Source organism: Mytilus edulis, chromosome 11 (genome assembly GCF_963676685.1).
Source record: "Mytilus edulis chromosome 11, xbMytEdul2.2, whole genome shotgun sequence".
NCBI classification, from domain to species: domain Eukaryota; kingdom Metazoa; phylum Mollusca; class Bivalvia; order Mytilida; family Mytilidae; genus Mytilus; species Mytilus edulis.
This window is the reverse complement of record NC_092354.1, coordinates 6,284,723-6,304,640: the sequence shown is the minus strand read 5'-3', so window position 1 is coordinate 6,304,640 and position 19,918 is coordinate 6,284,723. Positions and strand designations below refer to the sequence as shown.

The window sequence follows — 19,918 nt, the reverse complement described above, 5'->3', positions numbered from 1 at the left end:
GTAAACAGCAATAATGTTCAGCAAAGTAAGATTTACAAATAAGTGAACATGACTGAAATGGTCAGTTGACCGCTTTAGGAGTTATTGCCCTTGATAGTCAATTTTTAACCATTTTTCGTAAATCTTAGTAATCTATTACAAAAATCTTCTCCTCTGAAACCACTGGGCCAAATTAAACCAAACTTGGCCACAATCATCTTTGGTGTATCTAGTTTAAAAAATGTGTGGCGTGACCTGGCCAGCCAACCAAGATGGCCGCCACAGCTAAAAATAGAACATAGGGGCAAAATTCAGTTTTTGGCTTATAATTCAAAAACCAAAGCATTAAGAGTAAATCTGACATGCAGTAAAATTGATTATCTGGTCAAGATCTATCTGCCCTGAAATTTTCAGATGAATCGGACAACCTGTTGTTGGGTTGCTGCCCCTGAATTGGTAATTTTAAGGAAATTTTGCTGTTTTTGGTTAATATCTTGAATATTATTATAGATAGAAATAAACTGTAAACAGCAATAATGTTCAGCAAAGTAAGATTTACAAATAAGTCAACAAGACTGAAATGGTCAGTTGACCCCTTTAGGAGTTATTGCCCTTTATAGTCAATTTTGAACCATTTTTCGTAAATCTTAGTTATCTTTTACAAAAATCTTCTCCTCTGAAACTACTTGGCCAAGTTCATTATAGATAGAGATAATTGTAAGCAGCAAGAATGTTCAGTAAAGTAAGATTTACAAACACATCACCATCACCAAAACACAATTTTGTCATGAATCCATCTGCGTCCTTTGTTTAATATTCACATAGACCAAGGTGAGCGACACAGGCTCTTTAGAGCCTCTAGTTTTATACCCCCACTTAAAAAAAAAAAAAGGGGGGGGGGGGTATACTGTTTTACCTCTTTCTGTCCAATCCATTCATCTGTCAGTCTGTCCATGCCATGAAAATTTCGTCGCATTTTCCTCAGAAACTACTTGACAAGGATTTATGAAATTTCAGGGTTTATATAAGTAAGTTATACCGTGTGATGCATTTTCAGATTCATCACTCTACAACTTCCTGTTTACTGAACACTTGTATCATTTTACACATGATAGCCAAGTTTAAAACTTTCGTCACATTTTTCTCTGGAACTACCATACAAGGATTTCTGAAATTTGGTTTATAAAAGTGAGCTTCTAGGAGTACCAACATGACCAGTTGGCAAACATTTGGGAACTCTGCATTTTTAATATTAGGATATCTGGGGTGTTGTATTTTTTAAATACACTGTTAGTTTAATGTTGTGTTAAAATTGTGATATCAAGATTTACAACTGCATCTGAATTACCCATAGTAAGAGAGTAAGATTATTTTTTACAAATTGTGCTAGAGACCTAATATAATATATGCTGGTCAGTAAATTTCATCTGGTGTTGAGCTTTGCTTGCTCTCATCCCATATTAAATTTACTGATTCTGTATACTGTGGATTCATTAATATCAGTTGGATACCAATCACTGTTGTTATACTTTGCTGTCCTTTAGGCATGATTTTAAACACAAATTTTATGAACATTAGAGGAATAGAGATTTGTGTAAAGCCAAATGAACTGCGTTTTAAATCAAAAATACAGAAAAAATAAACGAAATAATTAAGTATAGATACATGAACTAACTGATGCAAGTTCCATGCAATGTTACAGATTTGAATTGAAAAGAGCCTAAATGAATTTAACTTGAGGAAAAAAATTTAAAATTTGTATCATTGTATCATTTAAAATGCAAAATTAAAATTATTTTTATTTCGTTGTTTACATTTAGGTAGAGTCTCGACCTTTTCCCTCTCAGGTTTATACAAATAATCATAGCAGGGTGCACATTAAAGGTTGTCTGATTACTAGTGAATTTCATCATTAGCCAAGTAAAAGCTGCATCCCTACATTCCAATCATTGTCAATTTGAAACTAATATAGTACACATGATCCCTATGATATGATAGTGTGAGTGATGCATCATTGTACTTTGGACACATATATATTAGTTCTAATAAAAATCTGATATGACATTGAGGAGTTGTGGAACATATTTCTTTGAAAAAGTGATGGGCGTATCATGCACTCATAGCAAAGCTAGTTACTTTTCAAAAAAACTAGCCTACAAAATGCATAGATTCCAGATGAGGGAAACATGGTCTTGTAGAAATTCTTGTGTTTGTTGGTCTGAGTTCATATTGATGATTTGTTATTTATTTTTTATTATTCTGTTTTGAAGGAAAAAGAAATCCAAAAAGACCATGTCCATTTTGTGGTATATTTCAAAGTCGATTAAGCAGGCATATTCTAACTAAACATAGAGACAACGATGAGGTAAAGGCAGCAAAGCAGCTTCCAGTAAAAGACAGAAATCAGGTTTTATGCAATTTGAAAAGGAGAGGCTATCACCAGTACAACTTGATGCTGATGAAAGAGGAGGACTTTGATGTGAATCAAATAGTTAAGGAAAGGCAGGCAAGAAAACAGAGGGAAGGAAATGCAATGGAAAATAGGGCTATGTGTTCCTCATGTCAGGGGTATTTTGTAAAAGAACACTTGAAGATTCACAGAATCAAATGTACAGCAGCAGAGGGAACAACAATTACACCAACTGCAATTCCACTTTCTGCTGTTAGAGATGATGGTTACTCTGAAGAATATAAGGCAGACATCTTAAGTGGCTTTTTGGATGACAGAAGTGGAACGTTTTGTAAAACTGATAAATACATCAAAGACTTTGGTTTTCACAGTTACAGAAGATTTGCAGCAAGGAAGGACAAAAACCCACAGAACAGAAAAAATATAATGAAGCACATGAGGATGATAGCAAATCTTTTCTTTTGTTTTAAAAGCGAGGCAGCTAAAATTGGCATAGACATAAATGCAACATTAGACATGTTTAAAATGGAACACTTTACCACTTTTATGGATGCTATCCATGTGATGGCTGCAAAAGACGATGGTGGTATGAAATCTGGATTAAAAAAAAATGTAGGTCACCTTTTAAAAAATGTTATTAAACACATAAAAGGGCAGCATTTGTTGCAGGGTAAGAAAGATGAGCTGGTAAAAATTGAGGAATTCAAAACATTATTTGATTACTACAAAAAGGAGATATTTGATGGAGCTGAATACAATTGTATAAAGAATAGACAGGAAAACCTTAGACGACCACAATATTTACCTCTTGATGATGATGTAAGAAGATTGCGGAATTACACTCTGACTGAAATTGCACAGATGGATGACCCATACAAGATTTTAGATATGAATGAATATCCCCGGCTTAGAGATCTTGTGGTAGCCAGAATAACACTGTTCAATGCCAAGCGAGGAGGAGAACCAAGTAGACTTACTATAAAGGAATGGGATGATGCAAAAGATGGTGTCTGGTTAGCTGAAACCCACAAGAAAAAAGCCAAAACATCAGAGGAACTTGAATTATTTGAAATTTATAAATTGTCATATCAGTCTGGCAAAAGTGTGTGCCATATGCTCCCAACGCTCATTCCGAAAGATTCTTGGAAAGCTATACAAAAGCTTACTGATCCACAGATAAGACAGATGGCAGGTGTAAAACCTAGTAATATATATGTATTTCCAAACATCAAAGGCTCCAACTTTCATGTTAATGGATGGAATAGTGTAAACAAAGTATGTAAGCAGGCAGGGCTGACAAAAGAGATTAACGCCACCCAAATGAGACATTACATGTCAACTGTGTTTGCAAACTTGGATGTACCAGAGACAGACAGGCAGGCTTTTTATAGACACATGGGCCATTCAGAAGAAATCAATAAAAATGTTTACCAATGTCCATTGGCTGTTCAAGAAATTACAAAAGTTGGAAAGTTTTTATATCTTATGGACAAAGGTAAGTTAATTTTTAATTTGTTGTTTACATTTAGGTAGAGTCTTGACTTTTTCCCTCTCTGGTTTAGACAAATAATCATAGCAGGGTCCACATTAAAGGTTGTCTGATTACTAGTGAATTTCATCATTAGCCAAGTAAAATCTGCATCCCTACATGCCAATCATTGTCAACTTAAAAAATTGAAAACAACATGTTTAATAATTTCATGTGTCCGAAACCCTTTTCTGGATTTACCTTCATCAGGAACGCTCAAGCTGATCAGTGAACTTGTCCAATTGACAAGTTTAAATTAAATGTTGAAAACCTTTCAATCAGCCCTGGTATTATCAACAAATATGTGTATTTTACCTTTTTCTAAGTTTGCAAACTTTTTAATAGTTGGCCAATCAGTGTATGATTCTGTTGTTGATTCTCATTATATTAGACAGGGGTGTGGCAATTCACCTGACTCATGCGTTTGAACACCCTGTCAAGTATTTTTAGCTCACCTTGCCGGAAGGGCCAATTGAGCTATTCTCATCACTTGTCGTCCGTCGTCATTGTCCTGGTCATTGTTAACTTTTTACATTTTGGACTTCTTCTGGAGAACCACTGAATGGAATGGAACCAAACATGGCATGAATGTTCCTTATGAGTTGCTGAACAAGTGTTGTTACTATGGAACCGATCCATCATCCAAGATGGCAGCCAGCCGGAGACTTAGTTTAATATAGGACCATATGTTAAATACATACAAATGTCTTCTTTTAGAGAACCACTGAATGGAATGAAACCAAACATGACATGAATGTTCCTTATGAGGTGCTGACCAAGTGTTGTTACTTTGTATCCAATCAATCATCCAAGATGGCTGCCAGAGGTGAACTTAGTTTAACATTGGACCATTTGGGAAATACATCCAAATTTTCTTCTTTTAAAGAACGTCACCGCTTGGAATGAAACTAAACATGTCATAAATGTTCCCTATGAGGTGCTGATGAAGCGTTGCTACCTTGTTGCTGATCTACTGTTCAAGATGGCCACCAGGATTTATAATAAAATTATGGAACTAATATTAAGCCAAATTTTGCCTCAATCATTATTTAGTATCTGTTATGATTTGTATTTTTCTTTATTTAATTACAAAAACTAAAGTAGAGTAAGGTGAGCAACGCAGGCTCTTGAGAGCTTCTAATTTGTTGTCCTGGTTGCTTGTGCACAAGTAAAAGATATCACTCGACATTATTAAATTTAATAAAAAATATATAATGATTTTCACACCTAATAGGCTATTTGCCAATTCCCTTAATAATTGACCCTGTTATTAGAGATCCCTAATTTGGTTGTCTCCCTTATGACGGACATTATTTTTTTTTTACAATGGAGAGCTATGATGCAGAGCAAATTTACCTGTGCGTAATGTGAGTAATCTTTAAGGTTTTTAAATCTTTTAATTACATTAATTTGTTGTTTAGCTTAATTCTTTTGACATCAGAAATTATTTTTCATGAAAAATTAGCTGAACCGCCGATACATCACTTTCAATTCATCATACTTTGCATTGGCAAAAGGGAATCTTGTCCGGTATGGAACCAGTCTACGATTGACAAAGGGAAGTAATTTGTTTAAAAAATGTGTAATAATAGAATCAAATCGGTAATTGGCAAATGGACTATTAAGATGTATAAAATTAAAAGAAATCAATGCTCAAACATATATTGAATTTAAGTCAAAACATCCATGTTTATGGCGAGAGGTACAAATTAAAATTGAAAAAAGATGCATAGCCATAAGAAAAATAAGTGCATGTGTGAACCTTGCTCTAATAAACATTAAATGACCTTGGTCTATCAAACATGTATCACCAATAAGGTTTAATTCGCCATCTAATAGAAGTGTCATAAATTAAAAATGTCCTTGAATGACTTCTTCACTATCGATATTTACCTGATAAAAACACCTAGACTTTGTATTCAAGACAAAAAGAATGAAAATAATAAAGACTAGTTGAGATAAATAAAAAAAAATAGAGGCTTAAAAAGACAGGAAATATGAAGGAAATAATAACAGAAGATAGAATTCCTGAAGTCATGCATAAGAGTTTTCCCCTGGCTCTCAAGTATTGAAGTAAAGGAACTTCTGAAAATATCTAAATTTGCACACAATTTGTAGGTTACATTCATATCTGGACAATTAAGAGTCTAAACTAGTTGTTTGGAAAATTAATATAAGGAAAGGACATTTAGTGATCTATTATTAATAAAAGTTTTCATGTCGTTACTGGTGTCAAAACTTAGTACACATGTACCTACAAGCTACATTTTTTAAGAATGCCCTCTTCAGATTTCTCATGGTTTTTTGCTGTTGATTTTCTGCCTCATTGATATCAACCACATACCTCCTTTTATTAGCTCACCTGGCCCTTCCAAAGGGCCAAGTGAGCTTTTCTCATCACTTGGCGTCCTTCGTCTGTCATGTCGTCGTCTGTTAACTTTTACAAAAATCTTCTCATCTGAAACTACCTGGCCAAATTAAACCAAACTTGGCCACAATCATCATTGGGTTATCTTGTATAAAAATATGTCCCATGACCCGGCCAACCAACCAAATAGCTGCCATGGCTAAAAATAGAACATGGGGGTAAAATGTAGATTTTGGCTTATAACTCTGAAACCAAAGCATTTAGAGCAAAAATGAAATGAGGTAATAGTGTTAATCAGGTCAAGATCTATCTGTCATGAAATTTTCAGATACATAGGACAACCAGTTGTTGGGTTGCCGCCCCTGAATTGGTCATTTTAAGGAAACTTTGCCGTTTTTGGTTATTATCTTGAATATTGTTATTAAGAAAGAGATAAACTTAAAACAGCTATAATGTTCAGCAAAGTAAGATCTACAAATAAGTCAACATGAGCAAAATGGTCAATTGACCCATTAAGGAGTTGCCCTTTATAGTCAATTTTTAACAATTTTCATAAATTTCATAAATTTCGTAAATTTTGTAAATTTTTATTACTGGGATAAATTCATAGGTTCATCATAGATAGAGATAATTGTAAGCAGCAAGAATTTTCAGTAAAGTAAGATCTACAAACACATCACCATCAACAAAACACAATTTTGTCATGAATCCATCTCACAGTGTCCTTTGTTTAATATGCACATAGACCAAGGTGAGCGACACTGGCTCTTTAGAGCCTCTAGTTCAGTACTCCTTTCACAGGAGGGCACAATTTAATAACAGTAACTACAAAATATTGTCCTGTAGATGGACCATATTTCATAACTGTTAAGCTAAATGCTGTCCACTTAGGGACATTATTTAATACAAAAATTCTATATCTTCTATTGCCTTCTCATAATTAAGGTGGTACCTAACACTACAGGGAGATAACTCTGTAAAATCAGCTAAACGTTTAAATTACGTTGTGTTGTAAAGGAAATATTAAGCTTCTCAATGATCAAAATTGGTGTTTGTAAAACTGCTATATAACCAGTGTATGTTTTCTGATAAAATGGTTGGTTCAAAATTTTTGAAATTTATATATTTTGGTTAAAGGGTCAAAGTAAATACTTTGTCCAAATTTTATGAAAATTAAACGAGCCAAATTAATTTTAGTGAAAGTGTTGGGTACCACCTTAATATAGTAAAACTGTTCAAATTTGATTTTATATACTTTACACACTTCCTTTTTTCATTTTCATTAGCATTAACTGGGTATTTCTGAGAACTTAAATGTCTCTATATTCACTTCCATCCATTATTTGTTTGTTTACATTTGTATATTAATCAGTTTCTATTCAATTGTTTGGATTTTATTAAAATTCAAGTACATTAAAACTTTTTAATGACCTTTGTATTAATTCCTTGGGAGGACACAATTTAATAGCAACTACTATGAAAACTTGTCCTGTGGGTGGACACTATTTCATGGCTATTGCAGTAAAAATCTGTCCACTTGAGGGACCATATTTCATGGTAATGGATATTATTAAATACTAAAATTCTATGAAAATCTGATCAGGTGGACACTTTTTCACAGGACACTATTATGTCTTACATATACACTTGAAATCGTTTATTACTATCAAAGCTAAAGGAAAAAGTTTATTAAGTCAGAGATTTTTCTTGTTTTTGAACAGTTTCATCATTACAACAGTTTTCTGTTCAGCATTTTTAAAATAGAAAACGATGAATGTAAAATTATGCTTCAAACACGTGCTTTGCAAAGTTGTTATTTAGGTGACATGTGACGCCTTTGAACTCCATCATTTTGTTAAATAATACAATAAACACCTTATTAATTAGTCCATTGTTGCCTACAGGTATAACAAACACTCTGATTATCAATTTTCTGTCAAAGTCATACATGTCATAAATAAGGTTAAGGTGAATTTCAAGATATTGTCTGATCAGGTTAAAAGTCATAGAAACCCGAAAAACATAAACAAAATGGTTACAAATTATATGCAGACAATAAAACTGCAGCTACCAGGCTTTTAAAGAATTTGTTGACTAGTCTAATGTTAACTCTCTGATTTTTATTTTTGATTTTTAGATGGCATTAAAGCTTATCCTGACTCTCACTCATCACCAGCAAAACTGCAAAATGTTGGAGAAGGTAGTATATTTAAAGACAGTTATGTATGAAAGTGTTACATATTCAAGCTCACATGTATACATTTATCCTCAAAAGTGTCTGAAACATCAGTTTCTTTGATCATTAATGTACCTCATTAATGTACCTCATTAATGTAGATTATGGGGGAGGTCTTAATTAAATCCATAGAATTTTTTAATAATTTGACAAAATGCAGTCTAAATTATGTTTTTTTTTCATGCTACAGGTAATGTGTAAAATTGTAAGATTATGTCCAATTAAACATGGAAAACTCAATTTAGTGTAATAAAGAAAAATACAACATAGAATTTTTAAGATAGAATATTTGAGGATAGCTCTAATCATATGTTTTCAGGCAAGAAAAAGAAAAATTTGGTAACCACTCGTTTTCTTGCTACATAATAAAATTATGAATTCAAAACTTGTTCTATTATAAAAGATAATTTATCTGAGTATTTAAACTTATGTGGCAATGTTGGGAAAAATGAAGCAAACAAAAATATTCTGTTTCTTGTAAAAATGCGGCTGTAAATATGATAAAACACATAATTTATCTATATTAACTGGAAAAGTTCTACACATCAATTACATGCTGACATTAATTTAGCACATTTCATTAAAAATCTAGAATGATTGTTATATCTACTATTTCAAATAATTAAATCCAAGACGAAGGAAGAAACACCAGGAAGTTACCTTAATTAAGTTGAATTTGTAAAGGATAAAAGAAATCACCAAAAAAGATATTGGAAATTAAAATAATATTTTGCATTTTGTTACAGTAACTGGCCAATATATTGAAATATTGTTAGAATCATCATGGTTATTTTTAAGTCAACATTGAACTTTTACACTAAAAGTTGTAATCATGGTAAGATATTTGATAATGACACTTATAACAGTTACATCTGAAAATTAGATTTTTAGGCTTCAAATCATAGAGAATCTTTTTTTCAGAAGATATTGCTGGTACGTCATATGACAATAGTGGTGGTACTGATGAAAGTACAGATACAACAGAGAGTGATGAGGGTATGTTTATCTAAAATATATATTATGGATTATTAAAATACAAACTATTAAAGCAAATCAAATGTTGTCCGTGCATTAACTCATGAACCGTTCAACCAAAGCTTTTAAAATTTTAATATGTTATTACTGACAACTATACGAAGGTCAAGTTCAATAATGGCGATTTTGACTTTTACCGTTCAGGAGTTATGGTTCTTGAAAGGCGGCAATCAAATGTTGTCCGTGCATTAACTCATGAACCGTTCAACCAAAGCTTTTAAAATTTTAATATGTTATTACTGACAACTATACGGAGGTCAAGTTCAATAATGGCGATTTTGACTTTTACCGTTCAGGAGTTATGGTTCTTGAAAGATTGAAAAATGGAGTTTTCAGTCATGTCCGTGCATTTACTCATGAACTGTTCTACCAAAGCTTCCCAAATTTTAATATGATGTTACTGATGACAGAATGGAGGTCAAGAACAATAATGACGATTTTGACTTTTACCGTTCAGGAGTTATGGTTCTTGAAAGATTGAAAAATGGTGTTTCCCGTCGTGTCCGTGCATTTTCTCATGAACCATTCAACCAAAGCTTTTGAAATTTTAATATGTTGTTACTGATGACAAAATAGAGGTCAAGTTCCATAATGTCGATTTTGACTTTTACTGATCAGGAGTTATGGTTCTTGAAAGATCGTAAAATGGCGTTTCCATTTACGTTGTTGCATTTACTCATGAACCATTCAATCTAAGCTTTTCAAATATTATTATTTCAAAATGTTGATACTGATGACAAAATGGAGGTCAAATTTGATATTGATGATTTTCACTTTCACCATTCATCAGTAATGGTTCTTGTGATATTGCCAGGACACAAATAAATGTAAATAAATCCGGTTTGCTGTCGTTGTGACAGCCTCTTGTTGGTAATGTTTCATTTTTCAATTATAATTAAAAAACAATCAATTGTAGAAAATTTTCATTTAATACTTTATGAATTTGATTAATAGAAAACACAATTTTATTTTGATTTGTTTTCACATATATATTAACAGAGTGATGGTTTGTAGAAATAATGGATGACATTATAAAAATATCTATAAAACATATTTTTCAAAGAAACCTTTTCACATACATGAAGGAAATGATAATGACTACCTTTGAATAATCATAATATAATCATTTGTCTATAAACACTTGGAGGACTCTATACATTTGTTTGAGTAATTACATTTTGTTTATAGATTCAAGTTCAAGTTCATGTTTTGGAAAAGCAAAGAGTTGGAAAAAAAGACAGAAGAAAAGTAAATGTTACTGAGTACATTTTTGTCCCTTGTTGGATTGAATTTATTCTTTTCTATAAGCATGACTGCAGACTAAAGCAAACTCGAAAATTATGTATCCATGAAAATACAATATTTCTTCCATTTCAAAAGATTGATACCCAAGTTCATGAAACAAAGAATGATGTGTATTAAACATAATCTCAGATGTTAGTGTAATATGTCATGATTTATCAGCAGTTCGGCGTTTTACGTTTCTGCAAATTGGCAAATCCGGAAAAAAAAGATGACGTTTCTGGAAAAAAAGTTTACGTATCTGCAAATAAATATCTTACTTTTCCGGAAAAAAAAGGAACTATTCCGGAAAAAATAAATTATTACTTTTCCGCAAATAATTAAGGAATATCTGTCAAAAGCAAAGACATTATACAAAATAAATATTTATTAAGTTAAATGTCATCATAACATGCAAGTAAAATTCATCATTAAAATGTATGAAAACGTATGTTCAATAGTTAGAACTGATCTGATATATCTTGATATGAGTTCTTATCGCAATGCAGGTAAATTATGACGTTGATATTGGTGTAACACCGTCACGTGGTGACCCCCTACGAGACCGTAGGGTGTTAGTAAATGTCATAGGGGGTTCATGACGCGTTAATGGTGACGATCTATTAATCTTGTTGTATTTCAGGTTAACTACTGACCCTCCTATGAACCATAGAGGGTGATTAAAATCCTATGAATTTTACTAACCCTCTATGAATCCATAGGGGACCAGTAGCGAACCATATAACTTATAATAAGTCAGTTGTGGCAGAATATTTGTAGCCAACACGTGATGACTAGCAAAAAACTGCTCGTTCAGCTGGGCACAAAAAGACTTTGTACCATTTGTTGTTCTCTTTTCCTCGGGTTCAGGAGGTGATGCCCAAATGGTTTATGGAAATCTTGAATTGCTATCTATATAAAATTCCAATATATAATCGGCAAACTTCATGCATTTATCGTCAGATGGAGCATCGGCTATTAATATTTCAATTATAATTTACCAGTAAATTTCCGGAAAAGTAATAAATACAAATTGCCGAAATGTATATTTCAAATTTGCGGAAACGCAGTATGGGGACTTTGAAAAAATTAGCGAAAATGCAATACGCCCCAGCAGTTAATGATTATTACTTATTGTTTTGTTTGTACTTGTTTATACATATTTTGTATTGATTATGGATAGGCATATAAGAAATCAACTTATTTTGGGTATTCATTTTTCAGTAACTAAATACAGTTCTTCAGAGGATGATTCTAGTCCACAAAGTGATGACAGTTCTGATACAGGTATTTCTTTTAAACATCTTAACTGAAGATGACACAAGATTGGTTTCTCTGAAAATTAAAGTACCTCTCATCCAATTCTTTTGAAATATAATGTTGTGCACCATGGAAAACAGTTCAAGTTAAATTTGTCGTTTTTGAATTTTAGTGTTCAAAAAGGTACCACTTAGGGGTCTTCCATAATTGTCAACAATTTTCCAATGGTGTACAAAACGTATACTTGGTAAGAGGGGGGTTAAAAAAATCAACATTTTAACCATACACTTTTTCATTTCTGGATTTTTTTACTTTTTCGCCAGGTTGAATTTTTTATTACTGCGATGAAGCCATTTATCTATTCATTTGAAAACAATGTGAAATTGTACATCAAAAGTAGCATGTTTAAAAATATTTGTGATACAGATTATAATTCAGTTTATTCTATATTGGTATTATTTTAGTAGGTTTCTTTATATGAATTGCATTTTGAATAAAAAAGCATATTCACCTGAGAAAGTGTTACTCACCGCGCTAAACGTCACACGCTCTGACATGCAACATTATGGTAAAATGTTTTGTGTAAAATTAGTTTTGGTATATGTTTGTCATTAAATACATTTTCTTTTCTTGGAATAAAGCAATTACTCTCTTTTGTTTCGGAAAATATGGGGGATTTGACTTTTGAAAAACTGATATTCACTTCGGCCGTCGGCCTCAGTGAGTATCAGTTTTTCAAAAGTCAATAAAACCGCATATTTACCTCATCAAAAGACAGTAATTATATATTATTTTCAATGCAAATTTCTATATTAAACTAAACTATAATAGACATATCTTCTTTTTATTAAGATGGATTGATTTTGTTTTGAAATCTGAAAATGGTTGTACACTTTTTGAGGGAGGGTAGTGTTGTCTGAAAAAGTGTATGTTTTGTACACTTGGAAAATGGTTGACAATTATGGATGACCCGGCCCTTATTTACCTTGAAAGTGAGGGTTTCTTAATTTTCCAGATGATCATGATTATAATGCCTCTTTGAAGCCAAATCTTTTGAAACTTAAACACAATGACAAGAATCATAAAATCAAGTCAAGTTAGATTTTGATTGTTTTGACATTTACAAGCCAAGAGTAATATCCCTTAGTTAAAAATGGGTGGTTTTTTTTGGTGTGTTGATGATAATTCAAGCACTAGTCTGCCAAGCTTGAAACTTGAAGGGGATGTAATAGTTTATGAAATATTCATCAAGTTGAATTTGATAGTTTTGAGTTTTACCAATAAAGAATAATGCACCTAAAGAATAAAACATCAATTTTATTTCTACCTGATTCATATATATATATATAGTACCACTCGACCAAATCTTTTTAAGGAAATTTTTTGTCTTGACTTACACATTAATATAAGAGCCTTAAGTTTTCTACATTTTTTTATTGTTGTCTTGTCATTAATATTTAGATATAAGTAACAGCTTCACCTGAAATTTATTAATGTTTGTAAAATGTATTTTTAGCTCAATTGAATTCTTTGGGTTCTTTGATATGCTGAATCTAAACATGTACTTAGATTTTTGATTATGGACCCAGTTTTCAAGTTAGTCCTAATCCGGGTCCAAAATTATTATATTAAGTATTGTGCAATAGCAAGAAATTTTCAATTGCACAGAATTGCGCAGTAGCAAGAAATCTTCAATTGCACAGTATTGGGCAATAGCAAGAAATCTTCAATTGCACAGTATTGCGCAATAGCAAGAAATATCTAATTGCGCAATAGCAAGAAATTTTCAATTGCACAATTTTGCGCAATAGCAAGAAATATTTAATTGCACAGTATTGTCCCGTTTTCAAATTGCCTTTGGTCTACATTAAGGTCCAAAGGGTCAAAAATTAAACTTTGTTTGATTTCAACAAAAATTGAATATATATATGGGGTTCTTCAATATGCTGAATCTAACCATGTATTTAGATTTTTAATATTTTGGCCCGGTTATCAAATTGGTCCACATTGAGGTCTAAAGGGTCTAAAATTGAATATAATTTGATTTCATAAAAAATCGAATTCTTGGGGTTCTATGATAGGCTGAATCTAACCATGTATTTAGATTTTGGATATTGGATACAATTGAGAATGGAAATGGGGAATGTGCCAAAGAGACAACAACCCGACCATAGAAAAAAACAACAGCAGAAGGTCACCAACAGGACTTCAATGTAGCGAAAAATTCCCGCACCCGGAGGCGTCCTTCAGCTGGCCCCTAAACAAATATATACTAGTTCAGTGATAATGAACGCCATACTAATTTCCAAATTGTACACTAGAAACTAAAATTAAAATAATACAAGACTAACAAAGGCCAGAGGCTCCTGACTTGGGACAGGCGCAAAAATGCGGCGGGGTTAAACATATTTGTGAGATCTCAACTCTCCCCCTATACCTCTAGCCAGTCAGTTCAAGAGAAGTCCGAGTCTGATGTCAGAAGATGTAACCAAAAAAAATAAACAAAATGACAATAATACATAAATAACAACAGACTACTAGCAGTTAACTGACATGCCAGCTCCAGACTTCAATTAAACTGACTGAAAGATTATGATTTCATCATATGAACATCAGGCACAATCCTTCCCGTTAGGGGTTTAGTATCATACCATCATAACATATATGAGAAGAACATAACCCGTGTCATGCCAACAACTGGTTTTTGAATAAATGTGTTTAGTTCCGATGCAAAGACCCTATAAGTGAATCAATATTAACGCCAAAATATTATATATATTACCATACTAGGTAGATGTCCAATTTAAAATTTTTAAGTGTTTAAGTTTAAGTTCTTATACCACATTCATTCTGTGTCAGAAACCTATGTTGTGTCAACTATTTAATCACAATCTGTATCAAGCTGTATCAAGCTTAAATGTTGTGTCCATACTTGTCCCAACTGTTCAGGGTTTGTACTCTGGTTGTTTAAAGCTGCGCCCAGTGGAGCACCTGCTTCATCACTTGGCTTCCACTGTCTGTCTGTCGTCCCCTTCATCCGTTGTTGTTAACTTTTACAAAAATCTTCTTCTCTAAAAATACTTCCCAAATTTAACCAAACTTGGAATTGGCCACAATGATAATTGGGGTATCTAGTTTAAAAAATGTGTCCAGTGTCCAGGCCAACCAACCAAGGTGGACATCATGGCTAAAAATAGAACAATGAGGTAAAATGTAGATTTTGGCTTAGATCTCTTAAACCAAAGCATTTAGAGTAAATCTGACGGGAGAAAATTGTTCATTAGGTCAACATCTATTCGGCCTGATATTTTCAGACCAATTACGCAGCCTGTTGTTGGGTTCCCATCCCTGAATTGGTGATTTTAAGAAAGTTTTACAGCTTTTGGTTATTATCTTCAATATTATTTTAGATGGAGATAAACTGTAAATAGCAATTATAATGTACAGCAATGTAAGACCTACAAATAAGTCAACATGACCAAAATGGTTAATTGACCCCTTAAAGAGTTATTGCCCTTTATAGTCAATTTTTAACAATTTTTGTAAGCAGCAAGAAAGTTCAGTAAAATAAGATCTACAAACACATCATCATCACCAAAACACAATTTTTTCATGAATCCATCTGTTTCCTATGTTTGATATGCACATAGATCAAGGTGAGCAACATAGGCTCTTTAGAGCCTCTATTTGGGTAAAGCATTTGCTGATATATATATTTAACCAAAATCAATGAGAAAAAAAAGGGGGAAAGTTACCAAAGGGACTTCTAACTCTTAAACCTTTTATACCACATGTATCTTTTGTCACCTTGCAGCTGGTGTGCATGGCTTATATAATGTATCCTGTTAGCACACCAGTGTAGATACCGAATGTATCCATAAGGATACATTTAGGGTTACATAAATTTCTATTTTTAGACGGTCACAGTGCAAACAAAAAAAAATAACGTTTTGAAAGGTTTCTTGACCATGTGCATCCATTAAATATAATATTATGATAAACACCAAATGCATTGGACCTATTAGTATTGGGTGGAACATTGTAGTAAAAAAAATCTTTTTCACTTTCAAAGATTTTTTGAGAAAAAAAACCTCGTGAATAACAAAATGGGGGAATCAAAAACAATCGCAGTCATGAGTTTCGTTTCAAGTTGAGTCATTTAGAAAACTTAACCTGCGGTCATGAAAATTGTTTAACTTGTACAAAAGTAGTGAATGTACTTATACTTTGGAGTTGTGTAAGGATATTTGTTAAACAACCTAAAATGGAGACTCTGATTGTTGTCAGCAGGTGCACAACTGTTACTTTTTGTCAAGCCTGCAACTTTTGTTGCAGAAAGCTCGATATAGGGATCATAGTGATCCGGCGGCGGCGTTAGCTAACTTCTTTAAAGCTTCATATTTTAGAAGGTAGAAGACCTGGATGCTTCATACTTTGTATATAAATGCCTCATGATACGAAGTTTCCGTTAGTCACATGTCCAATGTCCTTGACCTCATTTTCATGGTTCAGTGACTACTTAAAAAGTTAAAGATTTTTTGTAATGTTAAATTCTCTCTTATTATAAGTTTTAGGATAACTATATTTGGTATGTGCGTACCTTGCAAGGTCCTCATGCCTGTCATACAGGTTTCACTTGACCTCAACCTCATTTCATGGATCAGTGAACATGGTTAAGTTTTGGTGGTCAAGTCCATATCTCAGATACTATAAGCAATAGTTCTAGTATATTTGGTGTATGGAAGGACTGTAAGGTGTACATGTCCAACTGGCAGGTGTCATCTGACCTTGACCTCATTTTCATGGTTCAGTGGTCATAGTTAAGTTTTTGTGTTTTGGTCTGTTTTTCTTATACAATATCACTAGGTCTACTATGTTTGGTGTATTGAATGATTGTAAGGTGTGCATGTCTAACTGACAGGTGTCATCTGACCTTGACCTCATTTTCATGGTTCAGTGGTCAAAGTTAAGTTTTTGAGTTTTGGTCTATTTTTCTAATACTTTATGCATTAGGTCTACTATATTTGGTGTATGGAAATATTTTATGATCTATATGTCTGTTAAGCAGGTTTTATTTGACCTTGACCCCATTTTCAAGGTTCATTGCTAAGTGTAAAGTGTTTGTGTTTTGGTCTGTTTTTCTTAATTTATAAGCAATAAGTCAACTATATTTGTTGTATTGAAGAATTGTTAGTTGTACATGTCGGCCTGGCATGCTTCATCTGACCTTGACCTCATTTTCATGGTTCATTGATCAATGTTTCGTTTTCTTGGTTAATGTTGAGTTTATGTGACAGTTGTAATAAAGCTTTATATTTAGATCTATCAACATGATATCAATGATTAGTAAAGAAGGCGAGACATTTTAGCTTGTGCACTCTTGTTAGCACAACTTTTTGGAATTTTGGATCCTCAATGCTCTTCAACTTTGTACTTGTTTGGCTTTATAAATATTTTTATTTGAGCATCACTGATGAGTCTTATGTAGACGAAACGCGCGTCTGGCATACTTAATTATAATCCCTGTGGCTTTAATAACTATTTAGCTCACCTGGCCCGAAGTAAGAACAATATTTGGTATGCAATGCCAAAAATTAACCTCCGACTCAATCAACCTATGTTATTGAAACAGGTTTAAACGGGTTGACGGCCAAAACTACAAGGTTGTTTTTTGAAGCAGGCAAATGCCTTATGCCAATACATTTTTACCAGTGAATCCCCCTTAAAATAAATTCTTAAGACCAAAAGACAAACAATAGTAAACAAAAATCAATTTATAAGCTTCAAGATTGAGCAACACAGTCTACAAAGTTATTATTTTCTTTTTAGGCATCAATTCACAAAAGAGAGGAGTGAAAAGAAAGAGTAAAGGTAATAGACAGCAAATTTTATTTCCTGAATGTTGAACATATTTATTGTTACCCTTTGACAATAAGCTTATGACCCGGAATAAAATTTTGGGATCGTATAATGCTACCACGCTGTTGTTGTCATTGTTGTCGTCTTCAAAAGACATTTTAATAGTTTCCTGACTATAATTAAGTTAAGTTTAAGTGTGTGAATCTAAAAGCAAAAGTTCAATTCCATAATTGTTAAATTTTATTATACCCCAAGCAACGAAGTTGTGGAGGGTATAATGTTTTTGATCAGTCTGTCCGTCCCTCCATCTGTCCGTTGGTCTGGCAATTCCGTCAGTATTATTTCTTGTCATCGCAACTCCTCTCAAACCACACAACAGAATTTAATGAAACCCTTTTAGATTATAAGGACATACTATGTAAATGTGTATATTGACAGGAAAAGAGACAGACTATCTTACTTAAGGAAGTGTGTCCTACTTCTAGATAATGTAGTTCTGGTGTTTGAAAACTAATAACAGAAAGATGCTTTTGAAATTTGAGCTCTTCTATTTTAATAGCATACAGCTTGAATTAAAATGAACTGAATTTTCATCGATAAATCAAATAATTCAACTTCATTTCGAAAATGACGAACAAAACTACTTCGTGGATCTGCACTACTCGAAAAGTGAAATAAATACACACACGAGACAGCAGTTTCTACGTTATTATTTTATCGGTATTCTCCAGACATGCATCAGATCCATATATGTGTGCCTCCAAACGGGAGAACTATAATCCCGGGTTCAAAGGTTTCATGCCTTTCTCCGGTTGAAGAGAAAATTAATACCAAGTTTAAAATATTTCATGAATATGAGACTATGTGTTATAGAAGTCTCAGCATGAATGAAAATTTTTGTCGCTTACTATGATTTTTACAAATGTTTATTCAAAAGGTCAAAGTCTTATTTCATCTCATCTCGGCCCAAAACAAACTCGGACTATAATAAACTCGGCCTTTTACATATTCGCAATTAGAAATCGAAATTTTAAAATTTTGGCCCTATCAATATAATATCAATAATAAGTAAAGAAGGCGAGACATTTCAGCGTGTGCACTCTTGTTACTGAATAAAAATTCAGTACTTAGGTCAGATAAGTCTTCAAATTTTGCATGTCTTTTCTAGGCAGCAATCAACAAAAGAAAGCAGTGAAAAGAGAGAAAAAAGGTAATAGAAGAATACTTAGTCTAGATAACCTTACATTGACCACAGAAATGAGTTGATGTTGGAACTGAAAATTCAGTAAACCATTAAAGGGTCATTAGCTACAAGTTAGAAAAAGTTTAGTATACAATTCTTTTTGTATTTCTTAAGTATTTATGACAATGGAATTTTGAAATAATATTTGGTTATAAGTAGTTTGTTTGGCCCAAATTTGTCAAAATAAGCTAAAAAAAACATCGCTGATGTGTTATTGACTTGCAAGTTAATAATTCTAACTCATGTGAATCAGTATTTATCTTCAATCAAAACCTTCCCAGCTGCAGATGGTTTATGCATGTAATAGGTGTGTTCAGCTATTAAAAGGAAAAGAATGCCAACATTGAAAGTGAAACTAAGGTGAAACATTTCTTTGACTGATTCGATCTACAAAAAAAAATCATTCTTAAACAGGTAAAAATAATGATAAGTTTTGTAGTCATATATTGGTATCACGTCATTGTCCTCCAAAGACATTTGGTTTCTGAACAATAACTTTAGTATAAGTGAATAGAAATCTATGGAATTTGAACACAAAGTTTATGACAATGAAAGGAAGGTTGGGAATGATTTTGGGGGTTATGGTCCCACCAGTTTAGGAATTAGGGGGGCAAAGGGGCCCAAATAAGTATTTTATCTTCAATCAAAACCTTCCCAGCTGCAGATGGTTTATGCATGTAATAGGTGTGTTCAGCTGTTAAAAGGAAAAGAATGCCAAC

At 32.8% G+C, this 19,918-nt stretch overlaps 1 protein-coding gene across 1 annotated transcript in view; it reads left to right on the top strand.

Moving 5' to 3' along the window:
* LOC139495437 (uncharacterized) overlaps window positions 1-19,299 on the top strand; it is an 82,847-nt gene extending 63,548 nt beyond the window's left edge. The window contains exons 27-33 of the mRNA XM_071283723.1: window positions 2,250-3,884; window positions 8,423-8,485; window positions 9,443-9,517; window positions 10,745-10,804; window positions 12,062-12,124; window positions 17,927-17,968; window positions 19,125-19,299. Of these exons, the coding sequence (XP_071139824.1) occupies window positions 2,250-3,884; window positions 8,423-8,485; window positions 9,443-9,517; window positions 10,745-10,804; window positions 12,062-12,124; window positions 17,927-17,968; window positions 19,125-19,222 (2,036 nt within the window). The 3' untranslated portion in view covers window positions 19,223-19,299. The remainder of the gene's footprint in view (window positions 1-2,249; window positions 3,885-8,422; window positions 8,486-9,442; window positions 9,518-10,744; window positions 10,805-12,061; window positions 12,125-17,926; window positions 17,969-19,124) is intronic.
* The last annotated feature ends 619 nt before the right edge of the window (window positions 19,300-19,918 follow it).